The sequence below is a fragment of the Cynara cardunculus genome (assembly GCF_001531365.2).
Source record: "Cynara cardunculus var. scolymus isolate 2C chromosome LG 4, CcrdV1, whole genome shotgun sequence".
Classification (NCBI taxonomy): Eukaryota; Viridiplantae; Streptophyta; class Magnoliopsida; order Asterales; family Asteraceae; genus Cynara; species Cynara cardunculus.
The window spans coordinates 11518925-11542339 of record NC_037531.1 but is presented as its reverse complement, the minus strand read 5'-3'; the positions used below and the strand labels follow the sequence as shown (position 1 = coordinate 11542339).

General features: G+C 32.7%; 2 protein-coding genes across 4 annotated transcripts; one reads left to right on the top strand and one right to left on the bottom strand.

Annotated features, from left to right (window-relative positions):
• Window positions 1–11835: 11835 nt before the first annotated feature.
• On the top strand, window positions 11836–19421 carry LOC112511132 (O-fucosyltransferase 7-like). 3 transcript variants are annotated; one of them, XM_025116591.1, is made up of 12 exons: window positions 11836–12274; window positions 13371–13457; window positions 14026–14125; window positions 14207–14274; window positions 14909–14997; window positions 15086–15266; window positions 16600–16728; window positions 16806–16939; window positions 17138–17351; window positions 17828–18012; window positions 18376–18471; window positions 19018–19421. In XM_025116591.1, exons 1-12 carry the CDS (start codon window positions 12116–12118, stop codon window positions 19172–19174), a joined length of 1599 nt encoding a protein of 532 aa, XP_024972359.1. In that variant the 5' UTR covers window positions 11836–12115; the 3' UTR covers window positions 19175–19421. The 3 variants fall into 3 exon arrangements, with proteins under 3 accessions (XP_024972359.1, XP_024972360.1, XP_024972361.1); XM_025116592.1 differs by lacking the exon at window positions 13371–13457; XM_025116593.1 differs by lacking the exons at window positions 14026–14125; window positions 14207–14274.
• Window positions 19422–19728: 307 nt separating this feature from the next.
• LOC112510773 (histone H3.3) lies at window positions 19729–21870 on the bottom strand. The gene is made up of 5 exons (XM_025116115.1): window positions 21801–21870; window positions 20922–20993; window positions 20681–20757; window positions 20505–20595; window positions 19729–20114 (listed from the first exon to the last, which is right to left on the bottom strand). The coding sequence occupies exons 2-5, from the start codon at window positions 20991–20993 to the stop codon at window positions 19944–19946; spliced, it is 411 nt and encodes a 136-aa protein (XP_024971883.1). The 5' UTR covers window positions 21801–21870; the 3' UTR covers window positions 19729–19943.
• Window positions 21871–23415: the final 1545 nt, after the last annotated feature.

Genomic DNA, 23415 nt, shown 5'->3' with positions numbered 1-23415 from the left:
ACTTATAACCATTCTCCTTCACCTCCAACCACTCCATTTATTTCTTGTAAAAGCAATTTCAATAATATACAAATACATATAATAATAATAGAAAATTATGTTAATTGTTAATAAATTACTAAAAAGTCCTTATGAGAAAATTCATAATTTTCAAAATAGTTTACGTTCAACTCCGATAATTAATTATATTATTAAAATACTTCATACATTTAATAAAACTAGAAGAGTATTCGTGCAATGCAGCGAGACACATCTCGATTTTAATGTTCTATTTTATTATTTGTCTCTGTTTTATAATACGATTTTATGTGTTCTTAAGAAAAAAAAACAATAATGATTTTATTTTTGAATAAAATATAAATTTGAAGATATCATAAAAATTTGAAAAAACAAATATATCAATGTAAATATCAAACCAACTATTTAAAAGTTCTTAATTTTTATGTAATTTCTTTAAATTACTTTTTTTATTATAATTTAATTTAAGTTTAATAACGAAATAATTTATTTTTGGTTTAATAATATAACATTTTATAAAGATAATAATTAAATATTCTGTTATAACCCAATGATTATCTATATTTTAGATTTTTTATATTTAAAATGAAATATTTATCTTGTATTTGATTATGTTTATCTGCAGTTAGTTATACGAATTCAGATATGGAGCTTTAATAAGTTGTACTTACGCACAATCTACTTGCAATCTTGAGTTTTAAATAATATGCATTAATAAACAGTAATTTACGCATAAAATATGGTTTTTAAGAGTTTTTGTCAAATGTTTTATAATATAGTATAGATATTATTTATCTCCCCTAACACGTTTAGGTTCATTATTAGTGGGAATATAATAAAAGTTCATTTCTTTCTCATTATAATCATTTTTTAGAGTTCTCCAAATATTTATCACACTACTTCTCCTACCTTCTCTCTTTATAGAGAAATTGTTAAAGAATCTGTTGATAAATGGAAATATAAATTAGCGTATGTGCCTTCATATACGAATAATCTATAAGCAAACAAACATGAGTTTATATATTCATGAATTTTTTTTTATATATTTAACAATAATTCACATATAAATATTTTCATTTATTTCATCAAATCAAACAAAATACCATTTATTATGGAAATCAAACTACCATTCTTAGGCAAACATCCTCACTTTTAAAGAAAATTCAAATTTCCAAAATTACCCCCTAGGTCCATGTGTTACATAAAAAAAGAGACTATGTCCTTAGATTACATAAAAAAGAGGGGGCATTTTTTCGTTCATTTAGTGGCTGACAAATTTTTCGTTCATAAAAAAAACTTACAACAGAGACTGAAATTAGAACAGTCTACGCAGCTACCTATGCAATAACATAGAACTACTAAAATTAAATCATAATCGTTTAAAACATAAAATGTATATGAAAAACAGATCCAAGTGACAAAATTACCTATAACGCCAATAAAATCAACTTACCATCAATGGACCACCATCATCTTGTTGTGACGGTGCCATTACGAAAGGAAGCCCACTACATTATGAACTCCCATACATAGTGAAACTGGAAAAAAAAACACTGTGATATGGCCTCATCATCTTGTTTGGATTGTAAACAATTTGTCGGCTATGAACATGGTTATCGTTTATCTTTTACCTACCATTACTTACGACATGAACTTATGTCTCCTTTTAATTGGTAAAGAATTCATTTCGTGACTCAACTGAAATAGCAGACCAAAGCCTAACATGAGAGGATTAGACCCTTTACGTCGTTAGATAAGGCCTATAAATCAAAGTCTTTTCAATGGTTTTGATTGATCAGTAATAATTAAGCCACTGAATTTTGCATGTGAAATCGAAGAACTTGACATTAGCGTTTTCTTGCCATGAAAATAACTTTTACAGTGTAAAATCTATAAAAAAAATTCATGTTATTTTCTAATCAATGTGAAATACAATGAATATGGGGGAGTTCGTTACATAATCTATCTTCAGTAAAATAATAAACATCAAACAAAAAAAAGACTATGGTTTAAATAGAAAATATACCTTTTTAATTAATTATGTTTACATCTTATTTATAATTTGATGTTAGAGGTTTGGACTTAGGATCACATGAAACCAACATGTTTTCCTAAGATATGTGAGACCATTTTTTTACACTTGAAACTTCACAGCAAAACGTTGTGAAGGTAACCTTCACAGTGTTTTTGCTGTGAAGGTTCAGCTTTTCTTTTACTTTCACAGGTTCTACTGTGAAGTTTTAAAAGTAAAAAAATAGTCTTATGAAAACAGACTGGTCTCACAAGAACCTAACCTAAAGACTTGATATGTCAACTTCTTTTACCCAATTTACTCTTTAACCAAGTGTTAAACATAATATAATTTTAATCAAGAAAAAAAAATACTTCAACTCCTCTCTTCTGTTTGAATATAAAATCATATGAAGAAATATTCAAAATATAAAATAAAATAATAATACAATAATCAAATTTCATTTGATTTTTTTTTGAAAAAGGGTCGACTTTGATTATTTTAACTTTATGAAATGGAATACGTCAAATTAAAAAAATATATGGTTGAAGAAAACAAGGGGCCAACCAGGTCAAACGTGTCAAAAATCACCGAAAATTTAAATAATAATTTCATCAGTTTTTCAACGAATTTTAAAAATTCAAATAATAATTCATCGTTTTTTAGTAAGGCTTTAAATATAAATTAGTTTAAGTTGTATGTTTTATTTATAAGAAATAATATTGTTATAATAAAAATATATAAAACATGTATTGTTATATAATAATTATTATTATAAAAAATATAAAATGATTTATATTAAAAGTTATATTAGTGGAATTTAAGAATTTAAAATAAAATAATTTATTAGATTTTAATTTGAATATGCAAAATAAGACATATTGGAGTGATCCTTTCAACAAGTTATATGCACATGGAATCCCATAACACCAATCAATGCAAACCCTCCTTGAGATCTACACTTTTTTTTAATATGATAAAATCACTTTTATCTTATTTTAAATAATTAAATTCAGTTTTTTTAATAAATAAATCATTCGAATTTTTTAGGAAATGGTTACTTGTACATTTTTAACCCAAAAAACTACTTGTAACCGGCTAGGAATATTTTAAAGTAAAAATAAAAACTTAAAACAATTTTACCGTTCTCAAACCCACATCATTCAAACCCTTACCACACAACGGCATCGCTTCCTCTTGCCAGGTCTGGTCATCTCCACATCGTTGTCCATTCTCCATACCACCCATCATCGTCATTGGCCTCTGACGTCGACCTCGCTCCCTTTTATTTATTTGTGTTTATATTTAAATTCTCCGTATTTTACAACAACTGGTGGAACACTTGTAGATATATTAAAAGAGATGGAGATCGAAAAACAAAAAAAAAATCAAAAAGACGGAGATCAATGGTATGAGCCAGGAACGATGATGGACAGTGATAGAGAGTGGACGACTATGAGACGAGTGGGGTGGTGGCGAGGGGTTTGAAAACTATAAAATTGATTTAAAATCTTCCTAGTCGGGTTTCAAGTAACGTTTTTGGGTTAAAATGATATAAGTAACCAATTTTATAAGTCCGATGATTTATTTATTTCAAAAAACAAAGTTTAGGGACATAATCATTTGAAATGGGAAATTTCAATGAGCTTTTTATTCAAAAAATAGTTCAGGAACTTAATCATTCAAATGATAAAGTTTGATGGGTTTTTTTTTTTGAAATTTTCCTTATGATTAAATATAAATCATTTTTGTTAAAATTGTATAAAACTTGAGGGATAAAAACTGTGACTAACATAATCTTGTTGATGCTTAGCAAATATATAACTTAACTCGTAATTTCTGATAAATAAACCATCAAATTTTTTAAAATTGGATGTCTATATTATTTTTACAAAAACAGTACTACTTGTAACCAGTTAGGAAGGTTTTAAAGTTAAAAGAATATAAATAAGTTTTACAGTTAACAAATACTACGTCATTTATACCCAATGCCATCGCTACCTCTCGTTGCCCCGTCGGCGCCCGCTCCGCTCTCTGTCACTCCCCATCACCACCTTTGGCCCCTACCATCGATCTCCCTCGTGTTGATCGGGTTTTTGTTTTTCGAATTTTCCCTCTTTTTGATCGGTTTTTTGTTTTCCGATTTTCCACTTTTTGATATGCTATACGTACTCCATTAAACTGTTGTAGAATATAAGAAATCCAAAAAAAAACATATTAAAAAGAGGGAGATTGATGGCAGGGGCTAACGAAGCCAATAGGCGATATGGAGAAAGACAACAATGGGGCAATGAGGGGTGGAGAGCGGCAGCGATGCTGTTGGATGCAAGGGGTTTAAATAGTATAGGGTCTGGAAATTGTAAAACTGATTTAATTAATAAATATAGCAGAAGGAGAAATATATTTAAAAACTTCTTACATTGAAGATAAAAGACAAATTGTCGCCACAATGATAAGACAAATGCACATGAAATTTAAAAACCTGAAAGTTAAATACTACAAACAAGAAGACGATGATAAGTTTCTTTTATTTGTTTTGTACCGAATTTATCCATGTTCATGATGATTCATCTTCCTTACTAATTGCTTCAGTTACTTTTAATACTAAAATTAACAAAATCAATTTAATCCATTGGTCTAACAATTGGATGATTAGAGATTGGTTTTTTTTATTATTATTAACCTGGATATCCAACCCGCTATGCGAGCCGAGACGACCACCTGCTTTGCAGATAGCCCGGAGTCACCGCATTTGAACCTCCGTGGCCACAAGGGAATTTTTATTCCTCCTTGGTTTTGAACCTGAGACCTCCTGGTACTTTTGACCTTTGGAGTCAAACTCAAACCAATCAGACACCACTCTTGTGGTTTAGGGATTGGTTTTTAAAGTTAACACAAAAAAACAAGGTTAACAAATGAAGGATCCCATATATATATAAGAAAATTAAGAAAATAGTTAAAAAGACAAAATTGTCCCTCACTCTAACGAAGATCATTAATGGATTTAGTGACCAAGAATCACTTTCAATTCAAATTAAGATGCAAACCACAAGGAAGATTTTTAGAGTTATCAAAGTTGAAGTCCCACTTTTAGATTTTTCACTAAACCTCAAGAACCAAAATTACAGCTTACTCTTTAATTTAATTATGTTTTTTATTTTTATAAAACTACCTTTAATGTATAAAATTTAAGTATATATACATTTAAAATTATATTAAATGATATAATGGTTATTTACCTTTTATTTGATATATTTTAGTCGTATTTAATATAAGTATCACTGGTTTAAAAGTTAATTAGATGACATAATTTAAAGTTTTATTAATTTGACCTTCTCCTAAAACTTTTTAAATAACTGGATGACTTCGAGCTATATCATTCTCTTATAAATTGATTTGATAATCGAACGTGACACCTGATATATAACAGAAGGCCAAGTCTCAATCTTTATTGTAACACCCCAAACTTTTACATTTGCATATAACATGTACTTCATATAAAAGAAATACAATTTACACCACAAAGGTTCCTTCTATTACAAGGATTATATTTACAAAATTTACAATTGAAAATTTTCAAAAGAATATCCCTGCACTATCACATGTATAACAACATGTATCTTTAAAATACAATAAGCAACAGGTTGATCTTCAAAAGAGCAGATATACACATAAGAAAAATAATCATATTTACCCCTTCCTCTTAATATCCCGAGACCCTGCTGTTCCTGTAATGCATATTTTCAAAAATAAAAAAATGAGGGTTAGACCGGAAGGTCTAGTGAGAAAATCGCTTCTTTGTAATTACAGGGTGAATATCACCAAAACTTGTTAAAAATATCTTTTGCGAATAGATAAATATATTTCAGCAAAAACATGCAAATCTGCTTGTTACTCAAATTATAAAACAAACAGATACTCATAATACATATATGCACTCCCTAAATTCCGCATCTCTTAACCCAAAATCTCAAAACTCCTCTGGCTCAATGGGTCAGAGCTCCTCTGTTTCTTAAGAACAAGAGCTTCCTCTGACTCTTAAGGAACAGAGCTCTTCTCGTAAACCATTCTTTCTAGTCGACCAGAGCCTCGTTCTTACCCCAAAATAAACAAATCTAAACTCAACCAAAGACCCTCTGGACCAAAGCCTCCCTGGTTCCTTACTTCATTTATAAAAGATATTTAAAAGGATTTGACTTATAAAATACAAAGGATTCAGTTTTTAAAAGACAGAGTTCAGATACATAGCTAGGACACAGAGCTCCGGACATACCACTTCCATGATACAGTGCCTCTATATAGTACATACAGAGCCTCTGAGTCATAAATTTCCCAAAACTATTTTGAAAGATTTTCCATACGACCAGAGGTCCTCTGGTCCATTTTGAAAATCAACCAGAGCTCCTTTGGTTCTCATCAAATACTCGTTCTATAAATCAAAATATTCATATTTCATCAAAACCATTCGAAATTGTAGGCAATTAATGCCTCTGCTATAAGCTATAAGTTGTTTTCCCCTTCTCAATAACATTAATGTTATCATTTCAATAAGAGCAATACCTCTAAGTCATCAAGTCACATAGAAATGCTGATTTAGAATTATCGCATCTTATGGTTATAATAACAAGAGTTATAATAATTAACACACCCACAAATGTCACCCTTATATCCATATGTACAACTATCTTGATATGTCACCCTTGTTTCCACCTCAAAACATGAATTCATATCAGAACAGACTTACGTCACACACGTTCTAAAGGAACATTTAAAATATAGTTTTATGCCTAAACAGACTTATGTCACCACATCTGGAAAAAATATTTCAAACCAGAACTTCATATCAGAACAGACTTACGTCACCACGTCTGGAAGAAACATTTCAAAACAATATTTCTTTCAGAGACTTACGTCACACACGTTCTGAAGAAACATTTAAAACATAGTTGCATGCCAGAACAGACTTATGTCACACACGTTCTGGAGAAACATTTAAAACATAGTTTCATGCCAGAACATACTTACGTCACACACGTTCTGGAGAAACATTTCTCAAATCAATATTTCTTTCAAAACAAACTTGTGTCACACACGTCTTGAAAGAAAACATAAGTATCTTTTCTCGATTCACAATTCTTATTTAAAAGATACAAAATTCCCTTTTTCACAATATAAAACAGTTTAAAACTGTTTAAAAAATATATGTGAATTACCATCTTTTAAAAACACAAGTTTTTAGCAACTTTTTCCTTCATCGGTTAACCTTATCCGAACAATACTTAAAAGGCCAAATATGATCATTGATCATACTCTGTCCGGGTACATCCTCATCGGACAACAAGTATCAGGATACACTTTCATCGGACAACACAATGTCCGGGTACAGTTCTTACCGTTCAACACTACAGAGTTTTAAACATAAAATTCAATTCTTTTAGGCGATGACTAATTTATCCAGACAACACTATGTTCGGTAAAAGGCCTTTATCGGACAAGACTATGTCCGGTTAGGAACCTCATCGGTCAATACAAGTTCTTATCGGTCAACACATAGAACCACTAAACTCCTCATGGGACAATGAATTTCATAAGAACACCATGAGCAGAAATATATGATACACCGACATATTCTTAAAGCCAATAAAAACCAACAACCGAAGTAGATTCAAATGTTGTTTTCGGTAAAGTAAAACTCACCTTAGTCTAGAATTTGAAAGAGAAATAGCACTTTGAATCTGTTTCTTGAATCCCGGACTTACTTCCAAAATTTGCAAGTATTTCACAGATTTCTCTCAACTTTCTAAAAGTGGCAGAAAATCTTTACCTGCCAAACTCTCCTTACTCAAATACCCTTCCTTCAATTGAAAGGCGGTTCAAATATAAGGAATATAAAACACCTTTTAGCACACCCATATGCATATACATACACACGCATAAGCCATATAAACCATGCATACTATGCATACATATAATATCCTCATATATTTCCATGCATACATACATACTCACATATTAAACTCATATAAGCATGTATCCACATGATCAATTATAGCAATTAATCAGATATTCACGTGATAATATAATCAAGTAATCACATAACCATTACCTCAAATGCATAACCATGACCCGGTCATCACATTTATGTCACATTGTAGGAAAAAGAAAGATTTACAAGGAAATCAACGTGTAGAGTACGACAAACATGCCTCATCAACTACATTGTACTTGTTTAAGATTATCTGGTTTTTAGTCGCACATATTTAATAAAATCAGACAAGACTGAAAATTGATACAATCGATAATACATACTGATAATTGTACCATACGAGGATAAAACAATATTTGACAACGATATGCTAATTCATTTTTTAAGTTTCTTAAGTTCTTTTTTCACTGTTTTCTAATGATTCCTCTAACAGTGACGGACCTAGGATTTTTGTCGAGCAAGTATACCTTTAAGGTGGATCAAAATCCTGCAAAATCGTTCGATTTGTTTAGTCAAATTCCACCTTCTTAGGGTTTTTTTTTGTTAATTTCGATGGACTTTATTTAGTTTTTGTGGTTTATTTCAAGAGACATATTCAGTTTTTTTTATTCGTATAAGGAAGAGATCATCTCTGGAAAAATTTTGATGCAACATTCTAGAAAAAATCGATGAAATAAGAGACGTGTATTAACTAGGATATTACAATATTTTTTAATGCAGTCCCATTAATTTTGGATAATTATTATGAAAAATTAAAAAAAATCAATAATTATGTTATATTTAGAATTTCCGATATGACTCTTTTTAACAATTTAAAAATGTAAAAAGGAAAATATTAAATGGACGGTTTGAATTGGGGTTGCATTGGTTGTAATAATGCGATTGATTGTATTTGAAATATACCTTATACACACACACACACACACACATATATATATATATGTATATATATTGGGTTAACAAAAGAATATACCTCTCTCTCTCTCTATGTATAGGGCTGAGTTCACGTGAGATCAACTTGTTTTTCGGAGACCCTTGAGATCACTTTTTTACACTTGGTTTCACGTGATACAAAGTTTGTGTATATATATATATATATATTAAGAAAAATAGTTAAAAAGACAAAATTATCCCTCACTCTAAGAGAGATCATTAATAGATTTAGTGATCAAGGATCACTTCAAATTAAAATGCAAACCACAAGGAAGATTTTTAGAGTTGTCAAAGTTTGAAGTCCCACTTTCAGACTTTTCACTAAACCTCAAGAACCAAAATTACAGCCTACTCTTTGATTTTAATTATGTTTTTGATTTTTACTAAACTACCTTAACGTAAAAAAAAATAAGTATATATACATTAAAAATTATATTGAATGGTATAATGGTCATTTACCTTTTATTTGACAGATTTCAATCATAATTAATTTAAGTATCACTGGTTTAAAAGTTAATTAGGTGACACAATTTAAAATTTTATTAATTTTACCGTCTCCTAAAACTTTTTAAATAACTGGATGACTTCAAGCTATATCATCCTTTTATAAATTGATTTGATGGTTGACCAGCACGACCTTAAGAAATGAATAACAACAAAAAAAATCGAACGTGACACCAGATATATAATAGAAGGCTAAGTTTCAATCTTTATGTCACATTATAGGAAAAAAGAAAGAGATACAAGGAAATCGACGTGTAGAGCATGGCCAACAATGCCCCATCAATTATATCGTACTTGTTTAAGATTATCTGGTTTTTAGTCACTCGTATTTAATAAAATCAGACAAGACTATGAAAATTGACACAATATGATACATACTGATGATTGTAACAGATGAGGATAAAGCAGTATTTGACAACAGTATGCTAATTGATTTTTTAATTTTATTGAAAAAAATCTCATTTGATCGGTCATAAACTAACTTTTTGGAAAAAAAAATATTTTAGAATTAAATAACTTTTAACATCATCATCTAGTTTAATAACTAAGTTTTATCAAATATGACTACTTTATTAGTTAACAACACATTTAAAACACCAAAAATAGCTAAATTATAGAAGGAACATACCAAAATAATGATATAATTAAATTACCAAAGTAATCAAATATTAGGAAACATAAAGACAATTAGAAATAGGAGTAAACTACAAATCTGGTCTATATACTTTGTCGAAAACAACATTTTCTGTTTATGTAGCTTCGAGATTATAAGGGTGTGATTGAGATTGCTTATAAAAATAACTTATTAACTTATTCCGGTGTGGTACCGGTAATAAACACTTTTGAGTGCTTGGATAAACAACTTATACCGGTGTCAAACCGGTAATAAGGAGTTTTTGAAGAAGTTATGAGGTGTTTGGGATTGCTTATTTGCAACAGCTTGTGCTTTTCTACAAAGCACTTATCAACTTATTATAAGTCAGAAGTGTTTAACTTCTTCAAAAACACCTTATTACCGGTTTGACACCGGTATAAGTTGTTTATCCAAACACTCAAAAGTGATTATTACCGGTGTCACACCGGAATAAATCAATAAGTTGTTTTTATAAGCAATCCCAAATACCTTATTAAACCTTTTTGACTTATAATAAGTTGATAAGTGTTTTTGTAAAAAAACATAAGTTGTTTCAAATAAGCAAATCCCAAACACCCCCTAAGATGACTATCTTGGTTTGCAAAAACACTAGGATTTGGTTCCTCCTCTAACGGCCGTTAAAAACTTCCGTTAAATGAAGGGCATTTTTGTACTTTTATTGATTATTTGCCTTTTACCCAAATCAAAATCCATTTTTATAATTTGTTTCAATTGGTTTTTGATCGATTAAAAAAATAGATAAAAAAATAGATAAAAAAATGAAAACATCTCTCATTTAACGATTTTTTTAAGTGGCTGTCAGAGAAAGAAATCAAATTAAGACGTTTTACCAAACCATTATAGTTATTTTATAATTTCAAAACTGTATAGATGAAAAACTGTTACTTTTGACTAACCAAAATGATCAAATTTGTATTTTACTATCATCTCTACCAAAGAATTAGATAAAAAATGTAAGTTACAATAGAGAAGATAGGCATGGCAACGGGGCAGGGATGAGGCGAGTTTTGTAATCCCCGGCCCCGGTTTGTAGTAACGTCCCCCGGCCCTGGTCCTCGGCGGATCCGGGGATTATCATCTCGTCCCCGGTCAAATCTCTAGCTATCCCCGATCAAAACCCGGTAAAACCCCATAAATAATATATTTAGTTTGATTCTACCAGGGATCCCCGACCCCAGTTTGAGTAACATCCCCTGGCCCCGGTTTGAGTCTACTGGGGATCCGCGGCCCCGGGACCCGTTTTAGCGAGGAATCCCCGTCCCCGTTTGGGTCGGATGAACCGGGTTCCTCACCGGATCGGGGCAAATCACCATCCCTAAAAAAAGATGAATTAGTTTTAGAGTAAATTACATTTTTAATCCCTGTGGTTTGTAAAATGTTGCTATTTTAGTCCTTCTGTTTTAGAAATTATAATTTTCGTTCCTATAATTTGTAACTTATTGCTATTTTCATCATGTGGTTTATAATATTTTTCTATTTTCATCCCTATAGTTTATAGTTATTCTCTGTATTATCCCTCCTAATTATATTTGAGAGCTAATTTTAGGAACGAAAATAATAATAAACTATAGGGACTAAAATTGTCCAAAAATGTGTCATTGAAAATAAAACAGAAAAAAAAAATTAAATCTTGCAGAGAAAAAGCCAAAATCCCACCGATAAAACCATGTTTTCCCATTGAAATTAGTAAACAGTGATGCACACAATAAATGTATAAAATCCCTTGCTGAAAACTGGCGAAGCCCCACTCGAAAAAGGTCCAGAAACATGAGAGGTCGAGGAAAGTATCAAAAAAACAACACATATACATACAGACAATCGATATAGATATAGAGAGAGAAACCCATTTTGTTGGGGGAAAAAAAAAAAAAGAGATCATTCCTCAAAGATCTTGATCGACGACAGAAAAGGGGAGTGTGTGTTCTTGGTGTTTGTGTGTGTGTGTTTCTGTTACTGGGTCGTCTTCATTGATTTCAGCAAAGAAAAAAAAACAAGATTTTATACAGAGATGCAAAAGAAAAGATGGAGGAAGTTAGGGTTGATGAGGAGAGTGCTAACGTGCGCCATAGCTTTGATATCATTTGTGGCTCTGTTTTCTGCTCATTTGCATCTGTTCTTCCCTCCTTCCCAAGTTTCCATGCTTCCTGATCCTTATAAGCTGCCTACGGTGAGTTTTTTTAACAGTTATTTTTGGGTTTCAGCATTGATTCTTGATGATTCTGACTAGGGTTTTACTTTTCTTGGAAATTTATTTGCTCTATTTTGTTGTTAATTTGTGTACTGTTCTTGGATTGATTCTATTCCATCACTTGGCTAAGAATGTGATTGTTTGTTTGTTTGATTTCTAAACCTAGATTTAAAGATTCATTTGCTAAAAGCTTCTGATTTGGGCATTTTTTCATTGGTTCAAACCCAAGATTGAAGGATTCATTTGCTACCAAATCTATGTTTTCAACACTTTAATCCCCAAAAGTTTCTAATTTGGGCAAAATCATTTGGGAAGATTATGGGTTTTAGTTGAATCTATCTTATAAGCATATGTAATCCAATAAGCAACTTTTAAGGGTTTTTGGTAACTTCTGTATAAGTAGTTTTCATCATTAAGCTTCTTAAAACCTTGTTTTTAATTTTTGTGGGTATTACTCGAATTTCGGATTGAGAATTTCGTCGCCCATCTTGGGTAGTTTTTTTAAATTTGTTGCAACTTAGGAGTAGTTTGGTAGTTGCTGAATGATTTGGTGCACAATGATTAAGTGATCAGAATGATTAATAGGCTCTCATGATATAGTTCAAAATGAAATATAGTTGTTTGGTAACTGTTTACAATGAAATTAGGGCGTTGAATGGTTAAGGGAGGCCTACGATACAAAATCATTCAGAGGGTTTTGAAACCATTAAGAGGCAGATTCTTTTTTTGCCAAACAAGATTCACCTCTTAACGATTCAGAGTCTGCCTCTTAATAGAACTATCAAGAGGTAAACAAACAACCCCTTAGATTTTTGGTCTTTTGGGGGGTTCTATTTCTTGATGATCTTCAAATTTCGATTTGAGAATGTCAATGAACTTGGATTATTTGCAGTAGCAGCATGTAATTTTTGAGTTTGTAGGGTTCTTTTCAAGATTTTGAATTGGAAATGTGTGGTTTTGATTTGTAGAATACATGAAATTGGATACCAAATGTTTTATTTCTTGGGTTATTTTGTGGGTTCCACACGAATTCGAAATGAGAACGTCACTAATCTTGGCTAATTTAAATTTGTAGCAACATGAAATTCGATACCAAAAGTTGAGCAGAGAGCGAAGCTGGATTCGACCCCATTTATCAAAAGCTCCTCTCCCTGCTCTCAAGGTTAATGTGATTCACTCGACATATAATCTCTATTTCCCTATTAATTTAATTTATAGTCTCTAGCTTTTAAATGCGATTAATCTTTGCCTTTCAAAAGGAAAAGAAAATTCGTCTACCCTTTTAACAAATTATCGATCTCGATTCTCAACAAGTTTGCTCTCAAAAGTGTCGTAAATGAGATGTTGATTGGAGCTAAAAATGTCGTATAGACACTCATGTATTTAAGAAAGAGCGATTTTGTACAAAATTTGGAACTAAAACCATACAAAACGAGAGCAGTATATCCAACCTGAAGATGGGAGGGGGGGGGGGGGGGGAGTTAGATGTATGCAGACCTGCCCTCTACCCAAAAGAGTAGACCGAAGCATTGCTTATAGACTTTTCTTTTTCCAATATTCCTTACTACTTGCGGGAGTTTTCTTAAAAATGATGGCTTGTTTGCAACGATGAGCCGAATACTATTGTTCAAAAAAGTCGTTCACACTGTTAGTTAGTGAGGTGTGTGTGTTTGTATTGATACGGAAGTAGTCATGCATCTTTCGTGTTTTCACTCCTTTAGACTTGACAGTTGGATGGTGCTAACGGCTCATCGGATTTCAACAAGTTGTGGAAGCGGCCACCAAACCGTGACTTTGCCCCTTGCGTTGACCCAAGTTTATCCTATATAGGTTAGGAACTCGTGATTTTGCTGTGAGTGAATGTATAAAGATTATTTATTTTTTTATCGTTGACTCGGTTTATGAACTCAGCTCCACTAGAAACTCGAGGTTACTTGCTTGTTCATACAAATGGCGGGCTCAATCAAATGCGTGCTGGGGTATGCTGATATTCTTGATCCCCTTCTCTTTAGATACTTGTATACTCCCTCCGTCCCAAAATAAACGTCCACAATGAAAAAAATACACAGTTTTAGAAATGTATAATTATTAAATTTTTAATCAACTAAATGACAATTTTACCCTTAATAACAGATGGAGTAATGAACTTCTCCATCTCATAATTAAAGGTAGAATTGAAAGGTAGACACTTATTTCGGGACATATTAACAATATCTTTATTCTTGATCCCCCTCTCTCTAGATATTTATATACTCCACCCGTCCCAAAATAAATGTCCACAATGCAAAAGGCACATCGTTTTAGAAATGTGTAGTTATTACATTTTTAATCAACTAAATGACAATTTTACCCTTGATAACAGAGGGAGTAATGACCTTCTCCATCTCATAGTTAAGGGCAGAATTGGAAAGTAGACACTTGTTCCAGGATAAACTAAAATAGAAATGTGGACACCTATTATGGGATGGAGGGAGTATTAAGCAATTGTATTTATAAACTTACTGTACTTCTCGTGTCCCATGAAATTCGCACATCATGAGTTTATGTCTTATTATCAAATAATTTGTTATAATACCCATCTTTACCTAAAAAACCCGACTCATTTTTTTGCAGATATGTGATATGGTAGCTGTTGCCCGGATTATAAATGCTACTCTTGTGGTACCAGAGCTCGATAAACGCTCGTTCTGGCAGGACACTAGGTACCAATTCTAAGAAACTACGAAATAATTCGATTAAACTTTTGGGTTTTGGATACTTAAGAGTCTATATATATGTTTGAAAATGCAGCAACTTCTCGGATGTATTTGATGAAGATTATTTCATTAAATCGTTGGTTAATGATGTAAAAATCATCAAAAAACTTCCACGAGAATTAATGACTGCCACAAGAGCGGTTAAGCACTTTAGAAGCTGGTCAGGTATCGATTACTACGAGCAAGAGATTGTAAGTTTGTGGGACGATTATCAGGTACACATATTCGTTTCAAAACCCTCATGTTTGAATTTTTATTACAAAGGAACAATTATTCGTGCAAAAAGTTAAAAAAGGGGAAATGATCTTTGAGGAATTGTGGAAATAAATGCCAAAAAGTTCTCTTTTTTCACATTTCTTCGTCCAAAATCATTTCTTCTTGCAAAGTTTATTGCTTTTTGTGCAATTTTACAATCGCTATCGTTTCTTGGGACAAAAAGGCCAAATACGAATGGTTTTGAAAAGTAAGGCATCTTTAAGGGTGCATTTGGGACGGACGGGACAGGACAAAACAAAAACTTGTTGTTTCACGTTTGTTGCAACATTAGATTAGGACAAGACGAGACTGAGGAGCATTTTTGTACCATCAAAATAAGTGGAACAAAAATAAGGAAATGGGACAAGATTGGTAAATTATCTATACTACCTTATAAGCCAGATTTATTAAAAGTCTTAAAAACAATTTTTAATGCACAAAGTACTATACATTTATGCACAAAGTCTTAAAAACAACTCATAATGCATTAAGTACACTTTACCATGCACATTATTACCTTTTCTTTTCATGTTTCCAAGATACTTTTAACACCTTTCACATATGCCTTCACCCTCTCATACCTTTATGTCTTCTCCTCATCCCCCAAGGTGAGATTCAATCTGATATTCACCATGAGTTATTAAAAGTTCTCCTATTTATCTCCCATTTCATTGCTCTAGAACTCTTGGTCTCGATCTCTTGATTATTTGCTCTTGGTGTAATCGAACACATTTGTGGAGTTGTTTAAATATGTTGGATTTTAGATAGACTGTAATTGGAACCATAACTCTTATTTATTCAAATTGTATTAATATGTAAAGACCAAGTGTAACTTATATCATCATTAAATCTTCTCTAATAAAACCAGTGAAACTTCAAAATCGTTAAAATTCACGGCTCCCGCCGCATTGCGTGTGTACCACAACTAGTTAAACTATGTATGTTAAATTATAATCCAAAATCCTTTCACAATTTTTTCACCTGCTTACCTCACTCTCGCCTGTCCAATCCAATCTGCATACCAAACGCCCCCTAAGATTTAGAGAAATAATTGATACATAATCTTTAACAAATATGTATTTTACAAGTTCAGAATCAATACATACTATTTACATTTGTAATGCCATTTCCGCTCCTATTTATAAGTCTGATTGTGCTCTTCCGTGTAGTCATTTCCTTCTCACCGAAGGTTTAATATATTCTTATCGAGCTCGAAATTGAATATAGTTTGTCTGGCATTCAAAGTCACATATGATAACTAGTTGGTTTTTCTTTTTTAATCCCTCTTTTCAGGTTATTCGGGCAGCCAAATCTGATTCAAGACTAGCTAATAATAACCTTCCTCCGGATATTCAGAAATTGCGTTGTCGTGCATGTTACAAGGCCCTCCGATTCTCGCCTCGCATAGAAGCAATGGGAAAAGTAATAGAACTGTTGATTTTGTTCAATTTGAATTGTGGGTTCGTTATATAGTATCTAAATACGCCTTTTCTTTCTAGTTGTTGGTGGACCGGATGAGGTCTTATGGTCCTTACATTGCCTTACATCTGCGATATGAAAAGGACATGCTTGCTTTTAGTGGATGCACACATGATTTATCCATTGAAGAAGCTAATGAACTTACGGCTATTAGGTGAGTACCTACTTTCCGATTCTACCCTTAAATATGAAATGGAGAAATTCATTACCGCCTCTATTACTAAGGGCAAAATTGTTATTAGTTAATTAAAAAGTGTAATAATTACACATTTCTAGAACTACGTGTCTTTTTCACTGTGGACGTTTATTTTGGGACGGAGGGAGTAATGATAGTCTCGTGTTTTTTTTGTAGAGAAAATACGTCGTATTGGAAAGTGAAAGATATTGATTCCACAGAACAAAGAGCAAAAGGGTATTGTCCATTGACTCCAAAGGAAGTTGGATTTTTCCTTCGGGCTCTTGGATTCCCACCGACAACTCCTATATATATTGCCGCCGGAGAAATATATGGCGGTGATTCACGAATGGCCGCTCTACAATCTCGCTTCCCCACATTAATGAAAAAGGTAATTCGGAATCTGCTCTTGACTATTTGAAAATAGTAATACACTTGTTGAAAATTTGGATATTGAAGAGTTAATAATAGAGAACAACTATTTTGCCATCACAGGAGCGACTACATTAAATTCATTGTCTGTTCGTTAACAGCTTAATGAGACTCACAGCCACAACTTATGTGGTCAGCTATTCATGACTGTTTGGTATTGGCTTAATTATCTAAAAAGTGGCTTATTCAGTAAACTTTTAGAAGGAGCTTTATGCAGCAGCCATTGGCAAGTTTATTTTAAACCTGCCCCTCCCACTTAAAAAAACTCTTTCCATCTATGAAAAAACTCTCCCAAACAAAAAGTTTCCCAATCTATACAGACAAATTAATGCATACGGTCAGTTTTATTCATACAAGACTTAATGGAAAACAACCAAACAACCCCTAAATTGTCAAATGACCAAAATTATTAAAATCTTGTGTTTATTTTTGAAGGAAAAATTGGCAACTGCCGAGGAGCTTGATCCGTTCATCAACCATGCATCTCAAATGGCTGCTTTAGATTACATTGTGTCGGTGGAGAGCGACATTTTCATTCCCTCTTATTCTGGGAACATGGCAAGGGCAGTTGAGGGTCATCGACGCTTTTTAGGACACAGAAAAACTATTTCTCCCGACAGGCAAGTTATTTTAGTTCGAAAATCATCTCCTATTTTGCCAAATTATCGACTTTTCAAACTTTGTGCTTTGGCTTTTTATTTCAATTGTAAACAAGCTGTAGTTCTTAATTGGTGTTTCTTGCAAACTATGTGTTTAATTTACCATTTTTGCAAGATTCTTGGTTAAGTTGTAATAAAAACCAATGCAACTTTCCAACAAGTCAAGATAGCATATATTTTGTGGACCAAAATGCCCTTATTTTGTTGTTATTAAGGGGTATTATTGTATTTGCCGCTCGACATTTTTATCGGTCTTCAAGTATTACTCCTTGATATGATCTTCTGATCTTTTTCTTAACATTTTGTTACTCTTTCGTCTTTCAGAAAACTCCTTGTTCGTATTTTCGACAAAATTGCTAATGGCACCATGAAAGAAGGGAAAAAACTCTCAGGTCGGATAATTGAGATTCACAAAAGACGGTACGTTCCTTGTCTCTCCAGTGCTAATGATCTTCGTTGCATGATGTGATTCATAAATGGGCCTTAGGATATAGACATGCGCTCAAAAGGACCGGCACAAGGGGTAAAATGGTCAAAACTTTAAAATTATTTGGTCATAGTCAAATTGACAAGGAATTGTTTTGATATCTACATATCAACCACTTGTATTTGTACCTCGGTTGCTTGTTTGCATACGTTCTCACCTGTAGCTTGCTCTCTTGTTTCTTTTATATTTTGTTTTGCAAGCCGGGGGGTCTTTTTGGAAACAACCTGACTTAACATATGTGTGGGATTTATTGGGTTTGTTTGGTTTGGGTAAACACTTGTAACGTATATTTATATACGTCAAAACTCACAAGGTTTGAAACCTTTGACTTTCATAGAGGTAACCTGGAAACCGTTGGGCCAATGAGTCTTTGGTAACATTAGTATTCTTCTTGCTAAACGAATAGCCAACTTGCTTTGTTGTATTCCAAATGGTAAATTCTTGATTTTTGATGTCGTCTTAATCTTGGATTTGTGAAGGCAAGGTTCACCGCGGAAAAGAAAAGGTCCCATCTCAGGGACAAAAGGAACGGATAGATTCCGTTCAGAAGAGGCGTTTTACGTGAACCCTTTGCCCGACTGCTTATGTCAGAAGGAATCAACAGAGAACGAAAATAGCACGATGGTGATGAAATAGACAAAAAACGACTTGTTTTGTCCATTTTGAAAGCTGGTTTTCGGGGATTATTGCAGGCGTTGTATATCGATGAGGAAGTAGTAGATACAGTTTAGATGAAAGCTGTTTGAGAGAGAAGGATAGTTGATAGAAGAATTAGAGTAGTGTTCTGTGTATTCAATCCATTCTTAAAAGGACATGTTATTGAAAGCAAATAAATAGTGAAAGATAGCAGAAAGTTTAATTAGTTACCTCTTATATTATTACATCTTTTCTTGCTTACTTTCATACAACATTATGCTCAAATTTTAGATTTGGTCCCTAAACTATATTAGATACACTAGTTGTCTTTAATTTGTGTAACAAATTGGTCCATGTACCTAACAATGTTAAATCTTGGTTGGTCTGTATGGGTCAAGATCTTTGAAATCATAAACATTAGATTTGATTTGATTGTTCAAATGCTTCCAACCCGATCAACCCAACCCACAAACACCCTTAGCTAGCACTTGGTTGGATAAACAGCTCAACGTTGATGGCCACCATTTTAGTTGTAGCAAATTAAGAAAGAAATGTCAATAAAATTCACATACTAGTACTATTAATCTTCACATATCATCCAAACATAGTACTTTTAATCTTCACATATCATCCAAGCATAGTAGCACAAAACAAAGAACGGAAATCAAATACTAGCAGTAAGGAGGTACAAACAAACAAACTAGAAGGTTAATATCGTATCTGGCTAGACTTTAACAAGATAGATTGCAACTAATATGTTATCCATGCATTAAGCCCTCTCCCCCCTGATACGCCTGGCGAGCTGAATGTCTTTGGGCATGATGGTCACACGCTTGGCGTGAATCGCACACAGATTCGTGTCCTCAAACAGTCCCACAAGATAAGCTTCAGCTGCCTCTTGGAGTGCCAGCACTGCATGGCTCTGGAAACGCAGATCCGTCTGCAAATATGAAAAGTAGAATTTAACTTTGAGAACCATCGACCATTCATCAGAATCGTCAAGTAAAATCACATATCATGGAATCCCTCTGTTCTGTCATTTATTAATACTTAAAGACATCTTGAAATACCCTCCAAATCCAACATGAAATTAGGAGAAATGTGCAACTATTTGTCAAATATCTAAAATAGCATTCAAGAAAGACCATATCTTGAAATACCCTCCAAATCCAACATGAAATTAGGAGAAAGGTGCAACTATTTGTCAATATGTAAAATAGCATCCAAGAAAGACAATCAATTTATTTGACATTATCAAATGGGCAAACCAGCAACTTTAACTTCAAAATGCTCCAATAACCACAAATCCTAATATTTATGATGAACCAACCTTAAAGTCTTGAGCAATCTCACGAACAAGCCTCTGGAAAGGCAGTTTCCTGATTAGAAGTTCGGTACTCTTCTGATACTTGCGGATTTCACTGCAAGATAATACCATCCAACATCACAATCAAAAGTAAATAAGAATGAATGAAACATTAAAGTGCACAACTCAAAGCCACAAACCGCAGGGCAACAGTTCCTGGTCTGTATCGGTGAGGCTTCTTCACCCCTCCAGTTGTTGGAGCAGACTTGCGAGCAGCCTATCATGCCATAAAAATCATAATCACAACTTTGTTTCAGAACCAAACTAAAAATAGAAACGTTTCTATCATGTGGGTCCCAATCATAAATAATATTGGGATACAATATAGAAAGTATGGTTCGAATCAAATACATGGACCAGTTAAGAAGATAAGTATGATACCTTGGTTGCAAGTTGCTTCCTAGGAGCCTTCCCTCCGGTAGACTTACGAGCAGTTTGCTTAGTACGAGCCATCTACAATTGTTACAGTTGTTTAAACAACTATAAGATTTGCACCAGATAAACCAAACCAACCAAGTGTATCAATATCCCATGAGAGGATGAATGTATGCAGACATAACCTCTACCTCAAAGATTTGCACTAGATATCTAATCAAAAACCAAACTATAGATCTTTTCATCATACTCTAACCTAAATTAGACCATTTAAAGAATATTCTAATCGCTTTCATAAGAAATAGGTAACTCAACTCAAGTCCAAATTGGCAAGAAAACTTTCAGTTTTAAGCTCCAAATGTTGAATATTTTTAATAAATACTACAAAGTAGAATGTAAATTTCAATTATTTCTATGAAACCAGAAAGGATCACATCCCTTTATATTGGACCGGTTGTCTGATTCAAATAAATATAGTAATTTGCTACGATCATCAACAGAATATTCACGCACACACAGCCTACGTATGTATATGGTTCTTACCTCCAATTTCAATAAGTAACTTGTGACAATAAACGAGGACAAATAGGCGCAAGGGAATGATGAAACGAATTGTGATTAGGGTTTTACAAGGTGTATAACCAGACGAAACAACCTAATTCAATTGAGTTCTCCAATGAAACTGAACAGTGGTCATACGAAATCACTTTCTCCGACCAAAACAAAACCCTAGAACTAAAACAATCGCGGAATGATTCGGGAAAACCCCAAATCCACACAATTAAACGAAATAAACAAAAACAATGAAGATATTGATGCCATAAACCCTAGATCCGTAACGAGAGCAGATCGAAGATGAGAAGGAAAATCGAGAGAGAAGCATACCTTGACCAACTATTATCTCTCGAAAGCTTTGAAAATCTTTGAATTTTTCTCTTGATTGCGCAAGATCCTATCTTTTATAATGGTTTTACTGGTCGGGTCGGATATATTACTGGGTTTCGGATCCCATTCACCCGTTTCTCTCTTTATATATACATTTAGAAGAACGGTGTAAATTTTGGATTAATTTTTTAAATAACTTGTCTAAAGCATTATCTTAATGAACTGTATAATATATATGGTTTATTCGTTCAGTCATAAATAATCTTTCGGTTGTAGCTTATTCGGGCTGTCCATAACTTAATGGCTTGGCTAGGAACCCATACTCCTTTAGACTCGACCATTTTATTTTCCATTAATTCCCCAACTACCCCTCAACCTCTCATCTTCAACCCAAGAGACGATTTGCACTCCAATATGAACTGGTACTGAAATGATTTCTCATTTCTTTCCATCTTCCAAACTACACTCCTTCCATCTCCATTCTTTCCATCTCTCGATCTCTATTCCTCGAACCCTATAATCTGTATTTGAAGTTTGGATGACTATCAAATATGGAATCAAAACTGTGACTATCAGATGTATATTAGGTCGCCAATCCATGTTTGATCTACATGTGTTTCGATCTGATTTGGATGATTCCAAGGAGTGGCTTTTGGTTTTTTTGGATGCAATTAGTTCTTAATGTGGCTTTTGGTTTATTCTGTTACAGTGATTTTGGAATTTTTGTGGTTTGTTCATTCCACGATTTTTCCTATATTTTTAGAATTCTAGTTATGGTTTACTTAGGTCGTTTTGATTTATTTATCAACTTATGCTACTACTATACCATGCAACCTGCGGTACAGTGACCACTAGTTTGATTATATTTAAGATAATTTAGTATTTCTATTATGTTGAATTGATTGAAATAGTCAATCTTCACACTCTATTTCACTTTATTGCCGCCTTTTTAAAGTAATTTCCTAAATAGTCGAAATTTATGCAAATGGATCTACACAACTTATGTAATCCCTTTGTTTTTTCAAATTATTATGCAATTGGACCCATTTTAACGCAAATGCACCCCTTTTTTTTATGCAAGTGAATCAAACTTTACTCAAGTGGACCCAGTTTTTCTTATTTCTTTAATAGAAAAAGTGGATTATGCAAGTTGCATAAATCTATTTGCGTAAAATCCGGTTATTTCACGAATTACGTTATAAAGATGACTATAAAATGAAGAGAGGGTTGGGAATTGACTATATCAGTCAATTTCCCAATAAATATTTGTGATTCGAAAACTTGATCTTTTCATATGAAAAAAATAATACAAGTTTTCAAAACATGTATATTTTATTGTTTATAAAAGTAAAATAAGAATAAAATTCAAATTCTATTATATGTTACTATAAGGATACTCGCGTAATACAACGAGATTAATCTTTATTTTAATATTTATTTTTTATTTTTTGTCTCTATTGATATAATGTGATTTTATGTGGTTTTGAGAAAACGATAATGTTTTTATTTCTGAATTAAATATAAATTTGAAGATAGCATAAAAAATCGAGATTAGTATTAAATTAACTATTTAATAGTTCTCGTTTTTTTGGTGTAACTTCTTTAATTTAATTTT